General features: G+C 42.1%; 1 protein-coding gene across 1 annotated transcript in view; it reads left to right on the forward strand.

Annotated features, from left to right (window-relative positions):
* The window catches only part of ascc2 (activating signal cointegrator 1 complex subunit 2), a 29023-nt gene that overhangs the window by 3319 nt on the left and 609 nt on the right, over window positions 1–25095 (forward strand). Inside the window, exons 4-18 of the mRNA XM_017685082.2 lie at window positions 290–463; window positions 833–962; window positions 3607–3674; window positions 5421–5534; window positions 8273–8385; window positions 8467–8538; window positions 9907–10011; window positions 10734–10802; window positions 12601–12675; window positions 14173–14404; window positions 15974–16170; window positions 17184–17303; window positions 17553–17789; window positions 20200–20281; window positions 21185–21279. Of these exons, the coding sequence (XP_017540571.1) occupies window positions 290–463; window positions 833–962; window positions 3607–3674; window positions 5421–5534; window positions 8273–8385; window positions 8467–8538; window positions 9907–10011; window positions 10734–10802; window positions 12601–12675; window positions 14173–14404; window positions 15974–16170; window positions 17184–17303; window positions 17553–17789; window positions 20200–20281; window positions 21185–21279 (1883 nt within the window). The remainder of the gene's footprint in view (window positions 1–289; window positions 464–832; window positions 963–3606; window positions 3675–5420; window positions 5535–8272; window positions 8386–8466; window positions 8539–9906; window positions 10012–10733; window positions 10803–12600; window positions 12676–14172; window positions 14405–15973; window positions 16171–17183; window positions 17304–17552; window positions 17790–20199; window positions 20282–21184; window positions 21280–25095) is intronic.

Consider the following 25095-nt stretch of genomic DNA (forward strand, 5'->3'; position numbering starts at 1 on the left):
TCTCTCTCTCTCTCTCTCTCTCTCTCTCTCTCTCTCTCTCTCTCTCTCTCTCTCTCTCTCTCTCTCTCTCTCTCTCTCTCTCTCTCTCTCTCTCTCTCTCTCCTCTTTCTTCCCTCTTTCTCCTCTGTCTCTCTCCTCTTTCTCCTCTGTTTCTCTCTGTTTCTCCCCTCTTTCTCCCCTGTCTCTCTCTTTCTCCTCTCTCTCTCTCTCTCTCTCTCTCTCTCTCTCTCTCTCTCTCTCTCTCTCTCTCTCTCTCTCTCTCTCTCTCTCTCTCTCCCTCCTTAATCAGGTGGTGTTTGATGAGTCTTTACAGAAGTGTCTGGACTCGTATCTGAGGAACGCTCCGCGTGGTATAGACTTCGCCAGCCTCTCTTCCTCCCCGGCTGTGGCAGAAATGCAGCGCAGCCTTCATCGCTCCATCTTCATGGTCTTCCTCAGGATGGCCACGCACAAGGAGTCCAAGGTTCGCTCACCATATACCCTCCAACCCTAACCCGTTAAGAACTGTCAGTACTCAGTAAAGCACTGTGTAAACTACGCTTACTAGAATATGATATTAAAATAGAAATTATAGGGGCTGATTTCTGAAATATTAGCCTCCTAAATTGTGATGGATATTGATTTTTCCTCTGTAAGCCTCTAATATTTTAATATTTAGCCTTTAAATGATGCACTCATCTAATATGAATAAGGGTCCGTTTAGTTTTAATAAAATTGAATAAGTACAGAATTATGTATAATATTTATATACTACAATTAATGTACATTGTGAAAGAAAATTCATTACTCCAGCCTCTAAATGTCCTTGTTCAATCTGTTTTTCATCGTTCAGGACAACTTCATCACACCTGCTGTGTTTGGAGAAATTATTTATGACAACTTCCTGTTTGACATTCCAAAAATCCTGGACCTGTGTGTGCTGTTTGGCAGAGGGAATACTCAACTGATGCACAAAATGATCGGTATTCCCACCAAAAATTCAATGCATTGCCCTGTCTAAGCTCAGTTTATATCACAATACCTACATTTAGAGTCGGTTATTCATTCAGTCTAATGAGAAACTGTAGAACGGACTCGGTTTATATCACAATACCTACATTTACAGTCGGTTATTCATTCAGCCTAATGAGAAACTGTAGAACGGACTCGGTTTATATCACAATACCTACATTTAGAGTCGGTTATTCATTCAGTCTAATGAGAAACTGTAGAACGGACTCGGTTTATATCACAATACCTACATTTAGAGTCGGTTATTCATTCAGTCTAATGAGAAACTGTAGAACGGACTCGGTTTATATCACAATACCTACATTTAGAGCCGGTTATTCATTCAGCCTAATGAGAAACTGTAGAACGGACTCGGTTTATATCACAATACCTACATTTAGAGTCGGTTATTCATTCAGCCTAATGAGAAACTGTAGAACGGACTCGGTTTATATCACAATACCTACATTTAGAGCCGGTTATTCATTCAGCCTAATGAGAAACTGTAGTACGGACTGGGTTTATATCACAATACCTACATTTAGAGTCGGTTATTCATTCAGTCTAATGAGAAACTGTAGAACGGACTCGGTCTATATCACAATACCTACATTTAGAGTCGGTTATTCATTCAGCCTAATGAGAAACTGTAGAACGGACTCGGTCTATATCACAATACCTACATTTAGAGTCGGTTATTCATTCAGTCTAATGAGAAACTGTAGAACGGACTCGGTTTATATCACAATACCTACATTTAGAGTCGGTTATTCATTCAGTCTAATGAGAAACTGTAGAACGGACTCGGTTTATATCACAATACCTACATTTAGAGCCGGTTATTCATTCAGCCTAATGAGAAACTGTAGAACGGACTCGGTTTATATCACAATACCTACATTTAGAGTCGGTTATTCATTCAGTCTAATGAGAAACTGTAGAACGGACTCGGTTTATATCACAATACCTACATTTAGAGTCGGTTATTCATTCAGCCTAATGAGAAACTGTAGAACGGACTCGGTTTATATCACAATACCTACATTTAGAGTCGGTTATTCATTCAGCCTAATGAGAAACTGTAGAACGGACTCGGTTTATATCACAATACCTACATTTAGAGTCGGTTATTCATTCAGTCTAATGAGAAACTGTAGAACGGACTCGGTTTATATCACAATACCTACATTTAGAGTCGGTTATTCATTCAGCCTAATGAGAAACTGTAGAACGGACTCGGTTTATATCACAATACCTACATTTAGAGTCGGTTATTCATTCAGTCTAATGAGAAACTGTAGAACGGACTCGGTTTATATCACAATACCTACATTTAGAGTCGGTTATTCATTCAGTCTAATGAGAAACTGTAGAACGGACTCGGTTTATATCACAATACCTACATTTAGAGTCGGTTATTCATTCAGTCTAATGAGAAACTGTAGAACGGACTCGGTTTATATCACAATACCTACATTTAGAGTCGGTTATTCATTCAGTCTAATGAGAAACTGTAGAACGGACTCGGTTTATATCACAATACCTACATTTAGAGCCGGTTATTCATTCAGTCTAATGAGAAACTGTAGAACGGACTCGGTTTATATCACAATACCTACATTTAGAGCCGGTTATTCATTCAGCCTAATGAGAAACTGTAGAACGGACTCGGTTTATATCACAATACCTACATTTAGAGTCGGTTATTCATTCAGTCTAATGAGAAACTGTAGAACGGACTCGGTTTATATCACAATACCTACATTTAGAGCCGGTTATTCATTCAGCCTAATGAGAAACTGTAGAACGGACTCGGTTTATATCACAATACCTACATTTAGAGTCGGTTATTCATTCAGCCTAATGAGAAACTGTAGAACGGACTCGGTTTATATCACAATACCTACATTTAGAGCCGGTTATTCATTCAGCCTAATGAGAAACTGTAGAACGGACTCGGTTTATATCACAATACCTACATTTAGAGCCGGTTATTCATTCAGCCTAATGAGAAACTGTAGAACGGACTCGGTTTATATCACAATACCTACATTTAGAGTCGGTTATTCATTCAGTCTAATGAGAAACTGTAGAACGGACTCGGTTTATATCACAATACCTACATTTAGAGCCGGTTATTCATTCAGCCTAACGAGAAACTGTAGAACGGACTCGGTTTATATCACAATACCTACATTTAGAGTCGGTTATTCATTCAGTCTAATGAGAAACTGTAGAACAGACTCGGTTTATATCACAATACCTACATTTAGAGTCGGTTATTCATTCAGCCTAATGAGAAACTGTAGAACGGACTCGGTCTATATCACAATACCTACATTTAGAGCCGGTTATTCATTCAGCCTAATGAGAAACTGTAGAACAGACTCGGTTTATATCACAATACCTACATTTAGAGTCGGTTATTCATTCAGCCTAATGAGAAACTGTAGTACGGACTGGGTTTATATCACAATACCTACATTTAGAGTCGGTTATTCATTCAGCCTAATGAGAAACCTGATTATAGTTCTGTATTTGTGGGCAGATCATTGTACTTTGTACTCATTTTAATACATTAATCAATCAGTGAATCAACAATTTTCACATTTTCAGAGAACATCTTCAATCAGCAGCCCAGTTACTATGGCGACCTGAACGAGACTGTACCCTCGATCATTCAGGTGAGCCTCCTGATCATCAGCAGTGACGGCTTCTGATTTGCTGATAGACAGTTAGATTTGTGCGTGGATGAATCTACTGAACTGGTTTAGAGTCGGAGCTGAAACACATTTGGGACTTTTAACTGATTTTGGACTTTAGACTAAAATCCTTTTCACTCTGAGCGACTCTTAACCTTAATGATGATTCAATCATTAGTTTTAATAGAATAATGTTTTAATTCTGTCTCCACCAAAACAGTCATAACTCTACTGAACTGTGCCAAATGTCAGTCGTGACTGTTTCAGTGACAGTTTTTGGCTCGTTCTGAGCTCAAAAACCAGCTGTTCACACAGAAAATCACCAGATTTCACATTAAAACACTAAAAAGTGCTGAACTGCAGAAAATATGGAGATTCTTAATGTTCCTCACTGACCTTCAGACTTTGGGACACATTTACTTCAAAACAGTGGATCTAACTGCTCACCATGTGGCCATGAGGGACAGGGATGCAGCCTCACTCCCTGCCCTGAAATGCAGGGGCGGGGCTAAAACAAGGCTCCGCCTACAGACTAAAACTCTGACGGGACGTGGGACATTTTTCATGATAAACTGACTGGGAGCCATAATAAATTTAAATGTTTAAACTTCATTTTAAAAGAAATGAAGAAGATATGGAAAATAAGTATTATGTAAGTATAAATGTAGAGGTTAGGGTTTGGGACAGGCCCCTCCCAATAGACAGTATACTGTAACTATTGATTTTTGTATGTATTAGCTTATTAATATCTTTACATAATGCATTGGGATTAAATGCACTATATTTCCAAAAGTATTCGGTCGTCTGGCTTTACACGCATATGAACTTCAGTGACATCCCATTCTTAATCCATAGGGTTTAATATGATGTCGGCCCACCCTTTGCAGCTATAACAGCTTCAGCTCTTCTGGGAAGGCTTTCCACAAGGGTTAGGAGTGTTTATGGGAATTTTTGACCGTTCTTCCAGAAGCGCATTTGTGAGGTCAGACGCTGATGTTGGACGAGAAGGCCTGGCTCACAGTCTCCGCTCTAATTCATCCCAAAGGTGTTCTATGGGGTTGAGGTCAGGACTCTGTGCAGGCCAGTCAAGTTCTTCCACACCAAACTGGCTCATCCACGTCTTTATGGACCATGAAATTGTCCAAAATCTCTTGGTGCTGAAGCTTTAAGAGTTCCTTTCACTGGAACTAAGGGGCCGAGCCCAACTCCTGAAACACAACCCCACACCATGATCCCCCCTCCACCAAACTTTACACTCAGCACAATGCAGTCAGACAAGTACCGTCTCCTGGCAACCGCCAAACCCAGACTCGTCCATCGGATTTCCAGATGGAGAACTGTGATCGGTCACTCCAGAGAACTCGTCTCCACTGCTCTAGAGTCCAGTGGCGGCGCTTTACTCCACTGCATTCCACGCTTTGCACTGCGCTTGGTGATGTAAGGCTTGGATGCAGCTGCTCAGCCATGGAAACCCATTCCATGAAGCTCTCTACGCTGTTCTTGAGCTGATCTGAAGGCTTTAGACACCTGTGGCTATGGAAGTGACTGGAACACCTGAATTCAGTGATCTGGATGGGTGACTGAATACTTTTGGAAATATAGCAGAAAAAAATCCTTGTCTGATACTTTATTGTTTTAGTTTTTTAGCTAAATAGTTAACTGTGCAAGTGCCGTTTGAACTAATTCAGTAGAACGAGCTAAATAATTAATGTATATGCTCATGTTTAGGTGTTTGATACGATTCTGGAGAAGTGTGGACTTCAGTCTGAGGAGACTGGAGCCAGTGAGCCAGTCAAACTGAACACGCAGCCCCGCCGCACTCCCATGACCATGACAGAGGAGGTAAAACACACACACACACACACACACACACACAGATAAGCTGATGCTTAGTCATCAACTGTGTGGAAACAAGCACCGCCCACTGTTTACGTCTAATTTGTAAAAGACACGTCTGATTAAGCCTCATTTATTTTACACATATAAAACATGGGGGATTCTGCTGCCATTGACTTGCATTAAAAGAAAAGCAGTTTTTTTTTCCTTCTCCTGTAAAGTTACAGTTGTGGACATATGAGGGTTTTTTTTCTGCCATCAGCTCTCTCTCGATAGATAGATAGATAGATAGATAGATAGATAGATAGATAGATAGATAGATAGATAATGTATCACATTATAAGTGATTAAGTGACCCTTATTAGTCCCACATCCGGGGAAATTCCACCTCCGCATTTAACCCATCCGTGAAGTGAAACACCACATACACACTAGTGAACACACACACTAGGGGGCAGTGAGCACACTTACCCGGAGCGGTGGGCAGCCCTATCCACGGCGCCCGAGGAGCAGTTGGGGGTTAGGAGTCTTGTTCAAGGACACCTCAGTCATGTGCTGTCGGCTCTGGGGATCGAACCAGCAACCTTCCGGTCACAGGGCCAGATCCCTGACCTCCAGCCCACGACTGCCCTATTTTATAGACAATAAAATAAGAATCCTTGAAAAGTCTTAATTAACATGGATCATTTTATTAATCCCAGAGGGAAGTTCTTCTATTGCAGCAGTACAGACCCCAGTAAACGCTCTTTACACATATATACAAACAAAGTAGAGACAAATAGTAAAATCAAACCTACTAAAACAATGAACAATAAAGGTAAAGTGCAGTACAGAGTAACTGCATGAATACTCTGCAGTTGACAGTGCAGTGGTGTCTGTCTGTCCAGTGAATGAACTACTGACTATGGACTGTAGCAATAAATGTTAACAGTTACGCAATATGACATTTATGGATGCACAAAGAAAGAGTGGCAGTGCATCGTAATACGAGTGGAGAGATGTAATGTAGTGCCCAGCTCATGCCCAGTGGGCCTGTCCTGTCAGTAATGTCCACAGTGATGAGGTGGTGTACAGTGCTGTCTCTGTTAGTACCAACCATCTCCTGTTCCTCACTGCGGTGGAGCTGAACGAGTCTGTTGCTGAAGGTGCTCCGCTGTCTGACCAGTAGGTCATGGAGAGGGTGTGTTCAGGATAGCAGTGAGTTTATTACGTGACCTCCTTTCAACCACCACCTCAAAACCACCCAGTGAGCAGCCCAAGACCGTGCCGGCCTTCCTGATCAGCTTGTTGAGCTTTTTTGCATCTCCCCCTATGATGCTGCCTCTCCAGCAGCCTGCTGCAAAGAAGTCGGCACCCCCACCGAAACACTGGAAGATCTCCAACATCTTCCTGCAGACATTAAAGGACCCGAGCCTCCTCAGAAAGTAGAGTCTGCTCATCCCCTTCCTGTACACAGCCTCTGTGTCGGCCCTCCAGTCCACTGTGTTGTCAAGCAGGACACACAGATGTTTGTAGGTGTCTACCAGCTCAACGCTCTGACCCATGATGGTAACGGGACTGACCGTGGTCCTCTTCCTCCTGACGTCCACCACCACCTTCTTGGTCTTGGTCACATTGAGGATCAGGTGGTTCCTTGTACACCACTCAACAAACCTTTCCACAAGGTTCCTACACCAATCAGTACTATTTGGGTGGTGGATCATTCTCAGCACTGCAGTGTAACACTGACGTGGTGGTGGTGTGTTAGTGTGTGTTGTGCTGGTACGAGTGGATCAGACACTTGTGTCCATTCACTGTCCGCTCTGTGTAGTTGGTCCACCCTGTAGATAGCTCATCTCTTGCTGGACAGTATGAGCCAATCATCCTCATGAGCCTTCATCAGTGGTCACAGGATGACTGGTTGGTCACAGTGGTCACAGGCTCTGCTGACCAGAGGATCTACTGGGGTCTTCCAGACAGGTAGACAAAGACCCATACACTCATTGACTTGTCCACCTGCATTTTCTCCATCGTCTTCCCCAGCATGTGAGGCTGGGTGGTACTGAATGCACTTTTAGAAGTCAAAGGAAGTGATTCTCACTGTGGTGTTGGTCTGGTCCAAATGGGAATGTGCCTTACGGCGTCGGCCACACCAACCTGCTGTGGATAAGCGAACTACAGCTGACCTGAGGTCTGAGATGTGACAACACAAGTCTCTCCAGGACTTCCATGAAATGGGATGTAATGGCCATTGGTCTGTAGTCATTGAAAGAGGACATGGATGGACGTCTTTGGAACTGGAACCAGGCAGGATGTTTTCCACGGCACTGGATCACACCCTTGGTTGAAGAGATGCTGGCGTGGTCATGTCGGAGCACGCACTGTCAAAAGTAAACCGTTGGACTGGACACTGGAATGCAGTCTTCACGTATTGCCCTGCGTCGCTGTCTGCTGCATCACTGCATTGTTCTCACCGCGAGGTTAAATAAAACATATAAATGATGATAATCATAGCTACAACAAATGTAACTTGATAAATAAACGATTATATTAAAATAGAATAATAAATGTTTGGAGTCCAAGTTCTGCTTCCTTAGTTTAGAACAGGAGCACCAAGGCTAACGTTGCTAACAAACACTAGAACTCAATAGTCACCCAAATAGCCCCTGTGGAAAATACATCACAGAACCTTTTCTCGAACCTGCTCGACCAGCATCCAGGTGTCAAATGCTGTACCTGCCGTGTTCCCTTTGATCTGTGTGTAGGATCTTGCTGACCTGGTGTTGTACCTGTGCGACACCTGCACCACCATACACTCTTTTCTGGACATCTTCCCTGAAGCCTGCTCCACCTTTCACCAGCACGGCTTCCTCAACAGGTGACACGTGTCCCGTTTCGTTTAAATAGGCTTGTCAACCGGTGATATTTTAAGCTCATCTGTCCTTTTAATCGTTTGCAGATTATCCTCGTTCTACGAGATGGCGGTGCCCGATCTGGAGAAGGCGCTGACGAAGAGGAACTTCGATAAATGGTTAGTACTGTACAGAGAGAAGTCTTCAAAGTAGTCCTCCAGATATTCTGCGCTGGACAAAAATCAGGGCCACCGAGTGGAAAATGTTTAGAGTTGGGTAAATTCAGCTACTGTAGCTTAATTGCTTATTTAATTAATGTCCTGTAACGGTCAACTGATACAAAAATAAGACTAAAAGGAATAAACCGGTACATTTAAATATTATATAATATGGTTTGCCAACCTGTTTGAAAATAATTTAGCCACATTTAGGGGCTCATGTCCTAGTATGGAGTGAAAACTACAGTTTAAACGAAAAGCAGAGCAGGTCTGCGTTTAAGCTTCAGCTCAGCGATGGCTGCTTTTCCCGCATCTCTGACAGGAACCCTTTCCTGAAAAGTAGAATATTTTCTTGTGAAATGTTTCTCAGCGTTCGTGATGGTATACTGAGCTGCTGACCGGGCGCCAGCTGGACATCAGAACTCTCTGCTCATTGCTGTGCACTGATAGTTTGTTTATACACCCAGGCATATCGCACGACTGTTAACGTTATTTCTTGGCAGTGTTTAGTCAGTATGTTCACTAGATGTGATGTATTTACTTTTTTAAATGCACATTATAATTTATGGTTGTTTTAGTGTATTTTACTGTATATTTTCTTTTATTTATCTGTATAATATTGTATAACAATCTGTCTGTCTGTTTCTGTCTGCCTGCCTGCCTATCTATCTCTACCTGTCTGTCTATTGATTTTTTTTTTTTTTTTTTTTTTGTCAGTCTGTCTGTCTCTATCTGTTTGCTTGTCTGTTTATTTTGTCAGTCTATTTGTCTGTCTGCCTGTCTATTTACTTATTTTTGTCAGTCTCTCTCTCTCTCTTTCTTTCTTTCTTTCTTTCTCTCTCTCTCTCTCTCTCTCTCTCTCTCTCTCTCTCTCTCTCTCTCTCTCTCTCTCTCTCTCTCTCTTTCTTTCTTTCTTTCTTTCTTTCTTTCTTTCTTTCTTTCTTTCTTTCTTTCTTTCTTTCTTTCTTTCTTTCTTTCTTTCTTTCTTTCTTTCTCTCTCTCTCTCTCTCTCTCTCTCTCTCTCTCTCTCTCTCTCTCTCTCTCTCTCTCTCTCTCTCTCTCTCTCTCTCTCTCTCCATTTATTTATCTGTCCGTCTGCCTGTCTATTTGTCTCCATCCATCTCACCGAACGTAGTCATGCCATGACATCTCATTACCGCATGACATGTCTATGCTTGTTCGTCAGTGTTGCAGCTTTCAAGTAAAGTGTTTCCCATTTTTATTAAATACAGATTTCTATCTTCCCCTTTTCAGTCTGGTGTTTTGAGGGCGTCCCTCCGTGTGGGCTGAGTGTGAGTGATGGCTGACTGTGTGATGTGTTTGTCTCAGTCTGCAGGAGGATCTGTGGAGGAGAGTGTGTCACTCCCGCAGGAGAATGGTGGAGATCACACACCTGCTGCTGCAGCACACCTGCCTGCAGCCTATACTGGAGGGGTGAGAACATGTACAGTCCAATCTACACACACTCGGCACTGATTTACTCTTCTCTGAACATGCGCTCAAATATGTAAGGGCTTTATGGGTAAACGAAGCTCACAGAGCTTCACCGATGAAAACCCTGGTGCATTAGAGGCTCTCCAGTAGCGTCGAGGTAGAAACAACCACATACTTAAAAATGACGGTTCAAGGGTCTTTAGTTAAAAAAAAGATTATATATGGAACCATGAACACTTGGAGAACCCTTTGCATGATTAAATGGTTCCTTGCATTGTGAAACGTTCTTCAGACTGATGGAGAATCTGTTGATGGCTCTATATAGAACCAGCACCAAAAAAGCTGCTTATATTACTGGAAGCTTGACATCAAAACAATAGTAGAACCCATTTGGTGCTATATAGAACCATATACAACATTCTCCATCAGTCTGAAGAACCATTTTACTATGCAAATGGTTCTTTGAGTGTTCATGGTTCTATATAGAACCCTTTTACTTTACTAAAGAACCTTTTGAAAACTGTCATGTTTAGCAGTGTACTTTATCTTTAGTAAGAATGCAGTTTTCAAATAGCAGTAGCTGTTTATAATTGTGCTACCTGAGTACAGGTGCAGGGGTCTGAAAGTGTGGGGGTCAAAGTTGCAGTACCAGTACGACTGGTACCTCTTGGTGTTGTAGGCATATGTATTTTATTTTAAACTGTTTCCCTTTTTACTCACAGCTCTGAACATACAGCTTCTTTTGTGGAGGATTTTCTTCAGACCTTCTCAGCTTTCCTACAAGAGAAAAGGTAAAAATATTAAGCATTAAACATAAAATATTAAAGATTTTGAGTGTATTACAGTCTGGCAGAATGACATGGATCATATGAACATTATAGAGGCTTTTTAAATGAAACAGTAGAAGCCGTATCGCCCCCTACGCTTCCTGTAGTGTATTACAGTCTGTCAGAGCGACTGTGTGGATCATATGAACATTATAGAGCTTTTTAAATGAAACAGTAGAAGCCGTATCGCCCCCTACGCTTCCTGTAGTGTATTACAGTCTGTCAGAGCGACTGTGTGGATCATATGAACATTATAGAGCTTTTTAAACGAAACAGTAGAAGCCGTATCGCCCCCTACGCTTCCTGTAGTGTATTACGGTCTGTCAGAGCGACTGTGTGGATCATATGAACATTATAGAGCTTTTTAAATGAAACAGTAGAAGCCGTATCGCCCCCTACGCTTCCTGTAGTGTATTACGGTCTGTCAGAGCGACTGTGTGGATCATATGAACATTATAGAGCTTTTTAAATGAAACAGTAGAAGCCGTATCGCCCCCTACGCTTCCTGTAGTGTATTACAGTCTGTCAGAGCGACTGTGTGGATCATATGAACATTATAGAGCTTTTTAAATGAAACAGTAGAAGCCGTATCGCCCCCTACGCTTCCTGTAGTGTATTACAGTCTGTCAGAGCGACTGTGTGGATCATATGAACATTATAGAGCTTTTTAAACGAAACAGTAGAAGCCGTATCGCCCCCTACGCTTCCTGTAGTGTATTACGGTCTGTCAGAGCGACTGTGTGGATCATATGAACATTAAAGAGCTTTTTAAATGAAACAGTAGAAGCCGTATCGCCCCCTACGCTTCCTGTAGTGTATTACAGTCTGTCAGAGCGACTGTGTGGATCATATGAACATTATAGAGCTTTTTAAATGAAACAGTAGAAGCCGTATCGCCCCCTACGCTTCCTGTAGTGTATTACAGTCTGTCAGAGCGACTGTGTGGATCATATGAACATTATAGAGCTTTTTAAATGAAACAGTAGAAGCCGTATCGCCCCCTACGCTTCCTGTAGTGTATTACAGTCTGTCAGAGCGACTGTGTGGATCATATGAACATTATAGAGCTTTTTAAATGAAACAGTAGAAGCCGTATCGCCCCCTACGCTTCCTGTAGTGTATTACGGTCTGTCAGAGCGACTGTGTGGATCATATGAACATTATAGAGCTTTTTAAATGAAACAGTAGAAGCCGTATCGCCCCCTACGCTTCCTGTAGTGTATTACGGTCTGTCAGAGCGACTGTGTGGATCATATGAACATTATAGAGCTTTTTAAATGAAACAGTAGAAGCCGTATCGCCCCCTACGCTTCCTGTAGTGTATTACGGTCTGTCAGAGCGACTGCGTGGATCATATGAACATTATAGAGCTTTTTAAATGAAACAGTAGAAGCCGTATCGCCCCCTACGCTTCCTGTAGTGTATTACGGTCTGTCAGAGCGACTGCGTGGATCATATGAACATTATAGAGCTTTTTAAATGAAACAGTAGAAGCCGTATCGCCCCCTACGCTTCCTGTAGTGTATTACAGTCTGTCAGAGCGACTGTGTGGATCATATGAACAATATAGAGCTTTTTAAATGAAACAGTAGAAGCCGTATCGCCCCCTACGCTTCCTGTAGTGTATTACAGTCTGTCAGAGCGACTGTGTGGATCATATGAACATTATAGAGCTTTTTAAAGTAAATGGATTTAATGACTTCTTGCCTTTGCCCTACTGTGTAATATCTTATGGCTCCTCCTGTTGTGTTTTGATTGGCAGGTTTTTGGCGGATTATGATGAGCAGTTTCCCGTGGCTGATGACATCAGTCTCCTTCAGCAGGCTTTTCCTCACCTGTATCCTCCCTGTTTCACAGCTTCTTGTAGAAATAACTGGGAGGAGTTACTCAGAGGGTTCATTACAGTTCTTGAAAATTTGGCCACGTTTATTTTTCCTTCTTATTTCAAATACAGTCCACACATGTTTGGGTTTTAAAGTTTTAGCACTAGAGCTCCGGGTGCAGGGCTAAAGGTGAAGTGGACTGTATTGTACTGGCTGTAATGGTATGTTTTGAAACTTTGAGAAACTTGAAAGTTGTTCAGGAATTCTGGCTTTAACCACTGTAACATCCGAATCTCCAGGCTGGCTGCTTTCCTCACAGTGTGGCTTTGCTCCGTTTTCCAGGCGCTAGCGGCGGGCTGGCATTGTAACAGCACAGTGCATGCGCGGGTTAACCAGCGCTTCATGGAGGGGGTCTAATTTGGCAATGCCGTGGCCCTAGTAAGGGTCAGTATGACGGGGCACTGTTTGCAGCGGTTACAACATTTAGCCAACTCCCACCCCAAAAAACCCCCCAGCAAAATACCCACCCAACGAAATAACATCCAAATAGCCAACAATTCAGGTCCAGTCCTAGTTCCATCCTAGAGTTTAATTTTCATTGCGAATTTAATTTATTCTGATTTAATTACTGATTTAATGGTCAAAAGAGTCGGACAACATTTGCATCATTATACCCCACCAATCAGCAAAGAGTGAGGTGGTTCTGTAGTATCTAACAGAGTAAGGCCTGATCCCATTTCACCCCTCGGCCCTGCCTCTCCATTGTTGAGAGGGTAGGGCGAAGTGTTAGGGCTACATGACCCTCCAAACGGAGGTTTATCAGAGACACACTAGCTAAATGTCCCGTTCCACCTTAAATGGTGCAGCAGTTACAGTCTGGTGTCTCAGGCCTTAGAACTGCTGAACCATTTAAGGTGGAGCGTGAAAATTCAAACCAGAATCTGGAGAATCTCTGACTTCAGCTTCATATCACTGAAGAATTAGGGGGGGTGATAATAAATAACTGCCCCCCTCTTTGAAGGCGTATGATCCCTAAATGTAACTAAAGCCCAGCAGTGAGGAGCTGAACTTTCCCCTCCTCTGCTGTCCCTGCAGACGGGCAGGGTCGCCTACAGAGCGGCGCTGGTAGCTGTTAATGAAGTGATGCTCTTTTATTAGAGGGTCTCATTTCAGAGGGAAGATCTCAACCACTGCCCTGTAGCTCAGTTCAGAGGGGAGACACTCGAAAACAAGGGGTAGGGGTAGAAATATGAAATGGGACGGGGCCTTGATTTTGTGGTTTCTGACACCATATGACACCGTTATCTAGAAACGTGGACAAAATTCAGCCGTAAAGGTAGCTGCTACTGCTTTTTGTAGTTAAGCAATGTACTTTTTTTGGCCATCATGGTCTTTAGTCTCTGAGCTCCAATCCAAAGCTAAAGAATGTGTTGGGTGATCTGAGGAAATCTGTGTAAATGGGGGGAAATTTGTGTAAATTTGTTTATCCTCCTTGACCTCCTCTCTCTCAGAGATGACACAAGGACTTCGTACCTGCTGCAGGCTGTAGAGTCTGCATGGGACAGCATTGGGAAAAAAAGACCTGTTACAGCCTCGTCAGCCAATCAGAGTGGAGACCCTGTGAGCAAGGCATACCCAGATATTAGACCAGCCCTGATGGAGGCAGCGGGAGGTGGAGCTACGATAGGGGAGGAGCGTAGAGGGGCGGAGGCTATGGTGGACATCCCTTGCAAAGGAGCTAATGTAAGTTCACTTACAGCAGTTTGGCGACGTTGACTGAATGCCGATTGATTTAAAGACTTTTTTGATGAGCTCCTGTCTAATTTCCCTTTATTAAATATCTGGTGGGCCATGAGACAAACTCTACCTGTATACGCTGTATTTCCAAAAGTTTTCACTCACCCATCCAAATCACTGAATTCAGGTGTTCCAGTCACTTCCATGGCCACAGGTGTATAAAGCCGAGCCCCTCGGCCTGCAGACTGCTTCTACAGACATTAGTGAAAGAATGGGTCGCTCTCAGGAGCTCAGTGAATTCCAGCGTGGTACCGTGATCGGACGCCACCTGTGCAGCAAGTCCAGTCGTGGAATTTCCTCACTACTAAATATTCCACAGTCCACTGTCAGTGGGATTATAACAAAGTGGAAGCGATTGGGAACGACAGCAACTCAGCCACGAAGTGGTCGGCCACGTAAAATGACAGAACGGTCAGCGGATGCTGAGGGGCGTAGTGCGCAGAGGTCACCGACTTTCTGCAGAGTCAATCACTACAGACCTCCAAACTTCATGTGGCCTTCAGATCAGCTCAAGAACAGCGTAGAGAGCTTCATGGAATGGGTTTCCATTGCCGAGCAGCTGCATCCAAGTCTTACATCACCAAGCACAATGCAAAGCGTGGAATGCAGTGGAGTAAAGCGCCGCCACTGGACTCTAGAGCAGTGGAGACGAGTTCTCTGGAGTGACCAATCACGCTTCTCCGTCTGGAAATCCGATGGACGAGTCTGGGTTTGGCGGTTGCCAGGAGACGGTACTTGTCTGACTGCACTGTATCGAGTGTAAAGTTTGGTGGAGGGGGGATCATGGTGTGGGGCTGTTTTTCAGGAGTTGGGCTTGGCCCCTTAGTTCCAGTGAAAGGAACTCTTAAAGCTTCAGCACCAAGAGATTTTGGACAATTTCACGCTCCCAACTTTGTGGGAAGTTTGGGGACGGCCCCTTCCTGCTCCAACATGACTGCACACCAGTGCACAAAGCAGGTCCATAAAGACGTGGATGAGCCAGTTTGGTGTGGAAGAACTTGACTGGCCTGCACAGAGTCCTGACCTCAACCCCATAGAACACCTTTGGGATGAATTAGAGCGGAGACTGTGAGCCAGGCCTTCTCGTCCAACATCAGTGTCTGACCTCACAATTGCGCTTCTGGAAGAACGGTCAAAAATTCCCATAAACACTCCTAACCCTTGTGGAAAGCCTTCCCAGAAGAGTTGAAGCTGTTGTAGCTGCAAAGGGTGGGCGACATCATATTAAACCCTATGGATTAAGAATGGGATGTCACTCAAGTTCATATGCGCGTGAAGCCAGACGACCAAATACTTTTGCATTTCATTCGTTGTAACCCAACATGTTCATCCATTTATTCCCAATTTTTGTATATTATAAAAAGTGCATATCAGCAGTGCGCACGAAAAATATCCCAAATCGGCATCTACTCACAGTTCCCATATCGCTGCATTCTAGTGCAAATTACTTACAGATATCAACAGTTTATTGCTGCTGTATCAACGCTGGATTTGTTTTGTCCTCTGCTCCTGTAGGGGGCAGTGTGCACTGTGAGTGCTGGAGAGTTGGAGTCTCTGCTCTCTCACATCCGCGACCTGTTGCCGGATCTGGGCGAGGGTTTCCTGCTGGCCTGCCTGGAGGAATACGGCTACGACAGTGAACTCGTCATCAACAACATTCTGGAGGACAAACTGGCTCCAGAACTCAACAAACTGGACCGAGCAATGCCCAGGTACACATCCCAGCTCAGAATGATGGGATCTTCAGTAAACATAGAAGTCTAGGCCAGTCTAGATTACTGGCTCCCAGCACTCCTCTTTAGATCCACCACTGTGTAGAACTTACTTTATATCTTTCCTGATCTTGGTCATCAAGGCCTTTCTGAGCAGCGTAATATAGAAGTATAGCCCTATATATTCAGACTAATCAATGTCTAGCATGGATTATTCAGTATCTACCATGAAATATTCCGTATTTACCATGAAATATTCCGTATTTACTATGAATTATTCAGTATCTACCATGAAATATTCCGTATTTACCCTGAAATATTCCGTATTTACCATGAAATATTCCGTATTTACTATGAATTATTCAGTATCTACCATGAAATATTCCGTATCTACTATGAATTATTCAGTATCTACCATGAAATATTCCGTATCTACCATGAAATATTCCGTATTTACCATGAAATATTCCGTATTTACTATGAATTATTCAGTATCTACCATGGATTATTCCGTATCTACTATGAATTATTCAGTATCTACCATTAAATATTCCGTATCTACCATGAAATATTCCGTATTTACCATGAAATATTCCGTATTTACTATGAATTATTCAGTATCTACCATGGATTATTCCGTATCTACTATGAATTATTCAGTATCTACCATGGATTATTCCGTATCTACTATGAATTATTCAGTATCTACTATGAATTATTCAGTATCCATGTATTCAGTATACTATGAATTACTTAGAAATTATTAAAATTATACAAATGAATATGAGCAGGTTATTTACTCAGTAACTGCTATAAATTATTTATTAATAATCATGACTTATTCAGAATCCCCTATGAATTATTAAGCAATTACTACAAATTGTATAAATTATTATAATTAGTAAATTATTTATTCAGTGTCTAATATGAATTGTTCCACTGTAGATTACTCAGCATGTACTACAAATTATTCAGCGTTTACTATCTCTTATTGATTCTGCTGCCCCCTGCAGGCCAGTGAAGGAAGCTCTGCCCTCAGTGATCAGCTCCAGATCCAACGTGTTCAACGATGACGAGTTTGACGTGTTTAATCGTGACCAGCTGGACATGAGTCGCGTGTGGAAGGGCAGGAGGTGAGGCTGCTCTCTGACCATTAACGTAACTCCAAGAGGAGCTGACGCCAGAGGCTCGAATATTAGTATAATATTATTGCTTGTATAATACAGCATGATAAAACACGGCACTGTGATATGGGATTTATATTGGATATATATTTATATTGGCCTGTAATTATTAAAGAATAAAAGACGACTGACTCTCTGATATTTCAAGGCGATATGTGACGACGTGTCTGGAAGCTTGTGTTTGTGTCTGCGTCTCAGGCCGGGGGAGAGCGTCCGCGAGATGCTCAATGATAAACGGCACATCGACGAACAGAGAGAGCGGTATCAGAGCTATCAGACCGTGGTGGAGGAGGTACCCATAGCAACCGACCAGTCCGGTAACCAGGGCGGCACTTGCCCCTTTGACGACTACGATGACGAATATGATGACACGTATGACATCAACCAGGTGGGGGCCAACGATCTGGACGAGGACGACGATCTGCTGAACCGCAGGTACGATCCGTAAACAGAAATTAATTATGCTATTAATGTAAATTCAATGTTCTGTTAATGAAGTAATATTAACATATAAACTGAATATATACAGTACTTTTAAAAACGTTTTAAATTAATTACAATTACAATTACAACTAATTACAAACTATTGCTCAATTTTTATAAACCCAAGTACTTTATATAATATTTATATAATATTGATATAATATTAAAATTTTTAGGGCCAGTCGTAGAATTATGACATTAAAGGGGCTTTACTACCAGGAAAGGGCGCAAAAAATATTGTGGCCAAAAGCTTTTCAAAGGGAAGGCAGCACCTCCCCACATTGTCCTCCGGGCGTCACGCCGCTGTCCTCCGGGCGTCACGCCGCTGTCCTCCGGGCGTCACGCCGCTGTCCTCGGAACGTCACGCCGCTGTCCTCCGGGCGTCACGACTTTGTCCTCAATCTACTATTTTTATGAACAGTGGCCCTAAAACGCCGTCATATCGGTGAAATCTAAGCACTTTTGAAATACACTAGCGTTCAAAAGTTTGGGGTCACATTAAAATGTCCTTATTTTTGAAGGAAAAGCACTGTACTTTTCAATGAAGATAACTTTAAACTAGTCCTAACTTTAAACAAATACACTTTATACATTGCTAATGTGGTAAATGACTATTCTGGCTGCAAATGTCTGGTTTTTGGTGCAATATCTACATAGGTGTATAGAGGCCCATTTCCAGCAACTATCACTCCAGTGTTCTAATGGTACAATGTGTTTGCTCATTGGCGCAGAAGGCTAATTGATGATTAGAAAACCCTTGTGCAATCATGTTCACACATCTGAAAACAGTCTAGCTCATTACAGAAGCTACAAAACTGACCTTCCTTTGAGCAGATTGAGTTTCTGGAGCATCACATTTGTGGGGTCAATTAAACGCTCAAAATGGCCAGAAAAAGAGAACTTTCATCTGAAACTCGACAGTCTATTCTTGTTCTTAGAAATGAAGGCTATTCCATGCGAGAAATTGCTAAGAAATTGAAGATTTCCTACAACGGTGTGTACTACTCCCTTCAGAGGACAGCACAAACAGGCTCTAACCAGAGTAGAAAAAGAAGTGGGAGGCCGCGTTGCACAACTAAGCAAGAAGATAAGCACATTAGAGTCTCTAGTTTGAGAAACAGACGCCTCACAGGTCCCCAACTGGCTTCTTCATTAAATAGTACCCGCAAAACACCAGTGTCAACATCTACAGTGAAGAGGCGGCTGCGGGATTTTGGGCTTCAGGGCAGAGTGGCAAAGAAAAAGCCATATCTGAGACTGGCCAATAAAAGAAAAAGATTAAGATGGGCAAAAGAACACAGACATTGGACAGAGGAAGACTGGAAAAAAGTGTTGTGGACGGATGAATCCAAGTTTGAGGTGTTTGGATCACAAAGAAGAACGTTTGTGAGACGCAGAACAAATGAAAAGATGCTGGAAGAATGCCTGACGCCATCTGTTAAGCATGGTGGAGGTAATGTGATGGTCTGGGGGTGCTTTGGTGCTGGTAAGGTGGGAGATTTGTACAGGGTAAAAGGGATTCTGAATAAGGAAGGCTATCAGTCCATTTTGCAATGCCATGCCATACCCAGTGGACAGCGCTTGATTGGAGCCAATTTCATCCTACAACAGGACAATGACCCTAAACACACCTCCAAATTGTGCAAGAACTATTTACAGCAGAAGCAGGCAGCTGGTATTCTATCGGTAATGGAGTGGCCAGCGCAGTCACCAGATATGAACCCCATTGAGCTGTTGTGGGAGCAGCTTGACCGTATGGTACGCCAGAAGTGCCCATCCAACCAATCCAACTTGTGGGAGCTGCTTCTAGAAGCGTGGGGTGCAATTTCTCCAGCTTACCTCAACAAATTAACAGCTAGAATGCCAAAGGTGTGCAATGCTGTAATTGCTGCAAATGGAGGATTCTTTGACGAAAGCAAAGTTTGATGTAAAAACAATGTTATTTCAAATACAAATCATTATTTCTAACCTTGTCAATGTCTTGACTCTATTTTCTATTCATTTCACAACGTATGGTGGTGAATAAGTGTGACTTTTCATGGAAAACACAAAATTGTTTGGGTGACCCCAAACTTTTGAACGGTAGTGTATGAGGCACACAGGGTGGCTTTTCTTTGGATATTAATCCTATTATGATTTCGTTCTGAATATTAAATTTAATTTTTGATATTAATCTTAATATTTATGAATATAATCATCTGCAGGGTTTAATTTTTTGCAGCTTCCTGCTGTTCGTTTCAGACCCGTGAAGTCGTGGAGTAGCGTCATAGAACCATTTTAAACATTTATCACAAAATAATTTTCATATTATTGGAAATATTGATTGCAAACGTGTTGTGTATGATGACCTTTGCCTCCGTAGACCCTTCACCACACCGCAGGTGCTCAGGACTAGACGGCAGGAGGAGGAGGAAGAGGAGGGAGAGGAGGAGGAAGAGGAGAAGGTAAAGTTTTTTTCATATGTCTGAACTTTCTTACAGCTATAAAACGCTATTAAAGGGCTCATTACAGGGAAAACTGAAGTTTCCTCACTTCTGTTTAAGTGAAATGAAGTTTATAAGCGAGTTTTAAAACAGACTTTCGCTGCTCAGTCCACACAGTCTCTATTTGGAAGTTACGCCGCAAAAACAGCTCATTTGTAATGAACTGCTTTTGTGATGTCACACATGCACATTAACATTGTATATCCGCCTATTTAGCCTACAGCAGTTTAGCCCCGCCCACCTAGCTGAGGTTATAAGGAGTGTTTCAGCCTGATTGCCTTTTGACTGAGATGCAGTCAGAAGCCAATCAGAACAGAGCTCATTTGCATGGTTACATGCAAAAATGTTGGCACCCCTGGTCAAATGAAATGGGTTTATTTTGTTCTGATTTTCTAAGTGAAACCAAGTCAACATGTTTTCTACTGAAAACACACACGCCTGTATTTTTATGCCACAATTTCTCTTTATTTTCTGAATTTGAGGGACGAAATAATAAAACGTAGAATGTGGCCTTTATGTTTTTATAATGTGTCAAACACAGAAACTGGGCACTAAAACTGACCGGGGTAACAGGTGGGGTTCAATCGATTACATATGACTGTAAATCAGTGTTTACGGCACAGTAAACAAAAACAGCCTCGTTAATATTAAGAGATAAAGAGAGGCGGGATTTTATGAATGAATTTTAAAAATGAATTTTGAGTTTTTGATGCATAAAGACACCGTTAGAAGTGGAGTTTAGGGACGGTTTAACAGGTTGTCCGCGTGTCTGAGGCTGAATCTGTGCAACGGTCTGAAAGGTCTGTGACTGAATGTGAAACCTGGATTGATTTGTTTGTGTATTGATTCTGTTTGTTCCAACAGGAAGACGCAGTAAAGCGAGATCAGTTTGTGCAGGACCCTGCGGTGCTAAGAGAACGGGCAGAAGCCAGAAGAATCGCCATGCAGAGCAGGAAAGGGTAAAACACTGAACATATACGCACCTGCAACCATCACAGTATAGTGATAAACTACAGACATAGTTTTCTGAATGAATAACCGGCTCTAAATGTAGGTATTGTGATATAAACCGAGTCCGTTCTACAGTTTCTCGTTAGACTGAATGAATAACCGACTCTAAATGTAGGTATTGTGATATAAACCGAGTCCGTTCTACAGTTTCTCGTTAGGCTGAATGAATAACCGACTCTAAATGTAGGTATTGTGATATAAACCGAGTCCGTTCTACAGTTTCTCGTTAGGCTGAATGAATACCCGACTCTAAATGTAGGTATTGTGATATAAACCGAGTCCGTTCTACAGTTTCTCGTTAGGCTGAATGAATAACCGACTCTAAATGTAGGTATTGTGATATAAACCGAGTCCGTTCTACAGTTTCTCGTTAGGCTGAATGAATAACCGACTCTAAATGTAGGTATTGTGATATAAACCGAGTCCGTTCTACAGTTTCTCGTTAGGCTGAATGAATAACCGACTCTAAATGTAGGTATTGTGATATAAACCGAGTCCGTTCTACAGTTTCTCGTTAGGCTGAATGAATAACCGACTCTAAATGTAGGTATTGTGATATAAACCGAGTCCGTTCTACAGTTTCTCGTTAGGCTGAATGAATAACCGACTCTAAATGTAGGTATTGTGATATAAACCGAGTCCGTTCTACAGTTTCTCGTTAGGCTGAATGAATAACCGACTCTAAATGTAGGTATTGTGATATAAACCGAGTCCGTTCTACAGTTTCTCGTTAGGCTGAATGAATAACCGACTCTAAATGTAGGTATTGTGATATAAACCGAGTCCGTTCTACAGTTTCTCGTTAGGCTGAATGAATAACCGACTCTAAATGTAGGTATTGTGATATAAACCGAGTCCGTTCTACAGTTTCTCGTTAGGCTGAATGAATAACCGACTCTAAATGTAGGTATTGTGATATAAACCGAGTCCGTTCTACAGTTTCTCGTTAGGCTGAATGAATAACCGACTCTAAATGTAGGTATTGTGATATAAACCGAGTCCGTTCTACAGTTTCTCGTTAGGCTGAATGAATAACCGACTCTAAATGTAGGTATTGTGATATAAACCGAGTCCGTTCTACAGTTTCTCGTTAGGCTGAATGAATAACCGACTCTAAATGTAGGTATTGTGATATAAACCGAGTCCGTTCTACAGTTTCTCGTTAGGCTGAATGAATAACCGACTCTAAATGTAGGTATTGTGATATAAACCGAGTCCGTTCTACAGTTTCTCGTTAGGCTGAATGAATAACCGACTCTAAATGTAGGTATTGTGATATAAACCGAGTCCGTTCTACAGTTTCTCGTTAGGCTGAATGAATAACCGACTCTAAATGTAGGTATTGTGATATAAACCGAGTCCGTTCTACAGTTTCTCGTTAGGCTGAATGAATAACCGACTCTAAATGTAGGTATTGTGATATAAACCGAGTCCGTTCTACAGTTTCTCGTTAGGCTGAATGAATAACCGACTCTAAATGTAGGTATTGTGATATAAACCGAGTCCGTTCTACAGTTTCTCGTTAGGCTGAATGAATAACCGACTCTAAATGTAGGTATTGTGATATAAACCGAGTCCGTTCTACAGTTTCTCGTTAGGCTGAATGAATAACCGACTCTAAATGTAGGTATTGTGATATAAACCGAGTCCGTTCTACAGTTTCTCGTTAGGCTGAATGAATAACCGACTCTAAATGTAGGTATTGTGATATAAACCGAGTCCGTTCTACAGTTTCTCGTTAGGCTGAATGAATAACCGACTCTAAATGTAGGTATTGTGATATAAACCGAGTCCGTTCTACAGTTTCTCGTTAGGCTGAATGAATAACCGACTCTAAATGTAGGTATTGTGATATAAACCGAGTCCGTTCTACAGTTTCTCGTTAGGCTGAATGAATAACCGACTCTAAATGTAGGTATTGTGATATCAGTAAATCCATCAATGTGTGAATTCTGATATTGTTTCTCGCGCTGAACTCTCAGACTCTCTTGCTGCTCCGGACAGCTAACCAGCACCACCACAGTTATTAAATAGAAATGAAAGCAGTCTGTGCCGCCTTGATCTGTGTCTGAGGATCATAGCAAAAAATCGGTTGGGTAATAAGGAATTTATGGCTGATTTCATCATGAGACTCATCATCTCGCAATACATGTGTGTTTGTTTACAAGCAGCTCTTAACCTCTCCAATACAGCGGACCCACATACATATTGCTTCAGATAGATGCCGCATTGTCTGTGGTTATATGTATGTATATGTGTTCTATGTATGGGGGTGGGCCATATAGCTAAAATACAACCTCATTTCCAAGAAAAAGTTGGGATGCTGTGCAAAATGTAAATAAAAACAAAATGCAATGATGTGCAAATCATTTAACATCTACATTTCATAGAAAATATTGCAAATACAACATTATATTTGTTTAAAATATTTGCCTATTTTGAGTTTGATGCCACAAACATGTTCCAAAAAAGTTGGGACAGGGCAACAGAACCCTGGTAAAGTATTAATGCTAAAAAAAAAAACACCTGGTGGTTGATTGGCAGCAGGTCAGTAACATGACTTGGTATAAAGAGCAGCTCAGAGAGGCGGAGTCTTTCAGAAGTAAAGAGGAGGAGGGGTCAACACTCTGTGAAAGACTGAACCATCAAATAGAGCAACAACTCAAGAAGAACGTTCCTCAACATAAAACAGCAAAGAGCTTCTGCTTTTCATCGTCTACGGTGCAGAACATCATTAAAGACTCTGAGAATCTGGAGAAATCTCTGTCTGTGAGGGACGAGGCTGAACACCAGTATCTGCTGGCCGTGATCTTTGGGCCCTCAGGCAGCTCTGCATTAAAAACAGACATGATTCTGTAGTGGAAATCACTGCATGGGCTCAGAAACACTTCTGAAAACCACTGACTGTGAACACAGTTCATCACTGCATCCACAAACGCTGTTAAACTCTAAAACACAAAGAAGAACCCAAATATAAACAGGATCCAGAAACGCTGCCACCTTCTCTGGGCCGGAGCTCATTTAAAATGGACTGAGGGGAAGCGGAAAAGTGTCCGGACTTCCGACGAACCAACATTAGAAATTCTTTGTGGAAATCATGGACACTGTGTCCTCCGGGCTGAAGACTCTTCAGCTTGTTATCAGTGCTCAGTTCTAAAGCCAGTATTCATGATGGTTTAGGGGGCATTAGTGCACATGGCAGGGGTGACCTGCTCATCTGTGAAGGCTCCATTAAAGCTGAATGATATAAACATGTTTTATCAACATCTGCTGCCGTCCAGACGACGTCTTTTTCAGGGAAGGCCTTGATTATTTCAGCAAGACGATGTAAAACCACATTCTGCATGAATTACAGCAGCACTGCTCCGTATTGAAAGAGTCCAGGTGCTAAACTGACCTGCCTGCAGTCCAGACCGGTCACATTGCCGCATTATGAAATGAAAAATACGATGAAGGAGACTCTGAAACTGCTGATCAGCTGAAATCCTGAATCAAACCAGAACAGAAACCATTTCACTGTCAGAGCTGCAGCAGCGTCTCCTCAGTTCCCAAACACTGACAGAGCTGTTAAAGAAGAGCTGATGGACTCAGCGGTGAACAGACCCGTCCCAACTTTTTAGGAAAATGCTGTTGGCATCAAATTCAAAACGGGCAAATATTTTTTAAAAAAAAATCTCTGTTTCAAAATTTGATATGTTGTCTTTGTAGTATTTTCCTTTTAAGAACATGGTTTACATGATTTGCACATCATTGCCCACCCCTAA

Source organism: Pygocentrus nattereri, chromosome 20, assembly GCF_015220715.1.
Source record: "Pygocentrus nattereri isolate fPygNat1 chromosome 20, fPygNat1.pri, whole genome shotgun sequence".
NCBI classification, from domain to species: domain Eukaryota; kingdom Metazoa; phylum Chordata; class Actinopteri; order Characiformes; family Serrasalmidae; genus Pygocentrus; species Pygocentrus nattereri.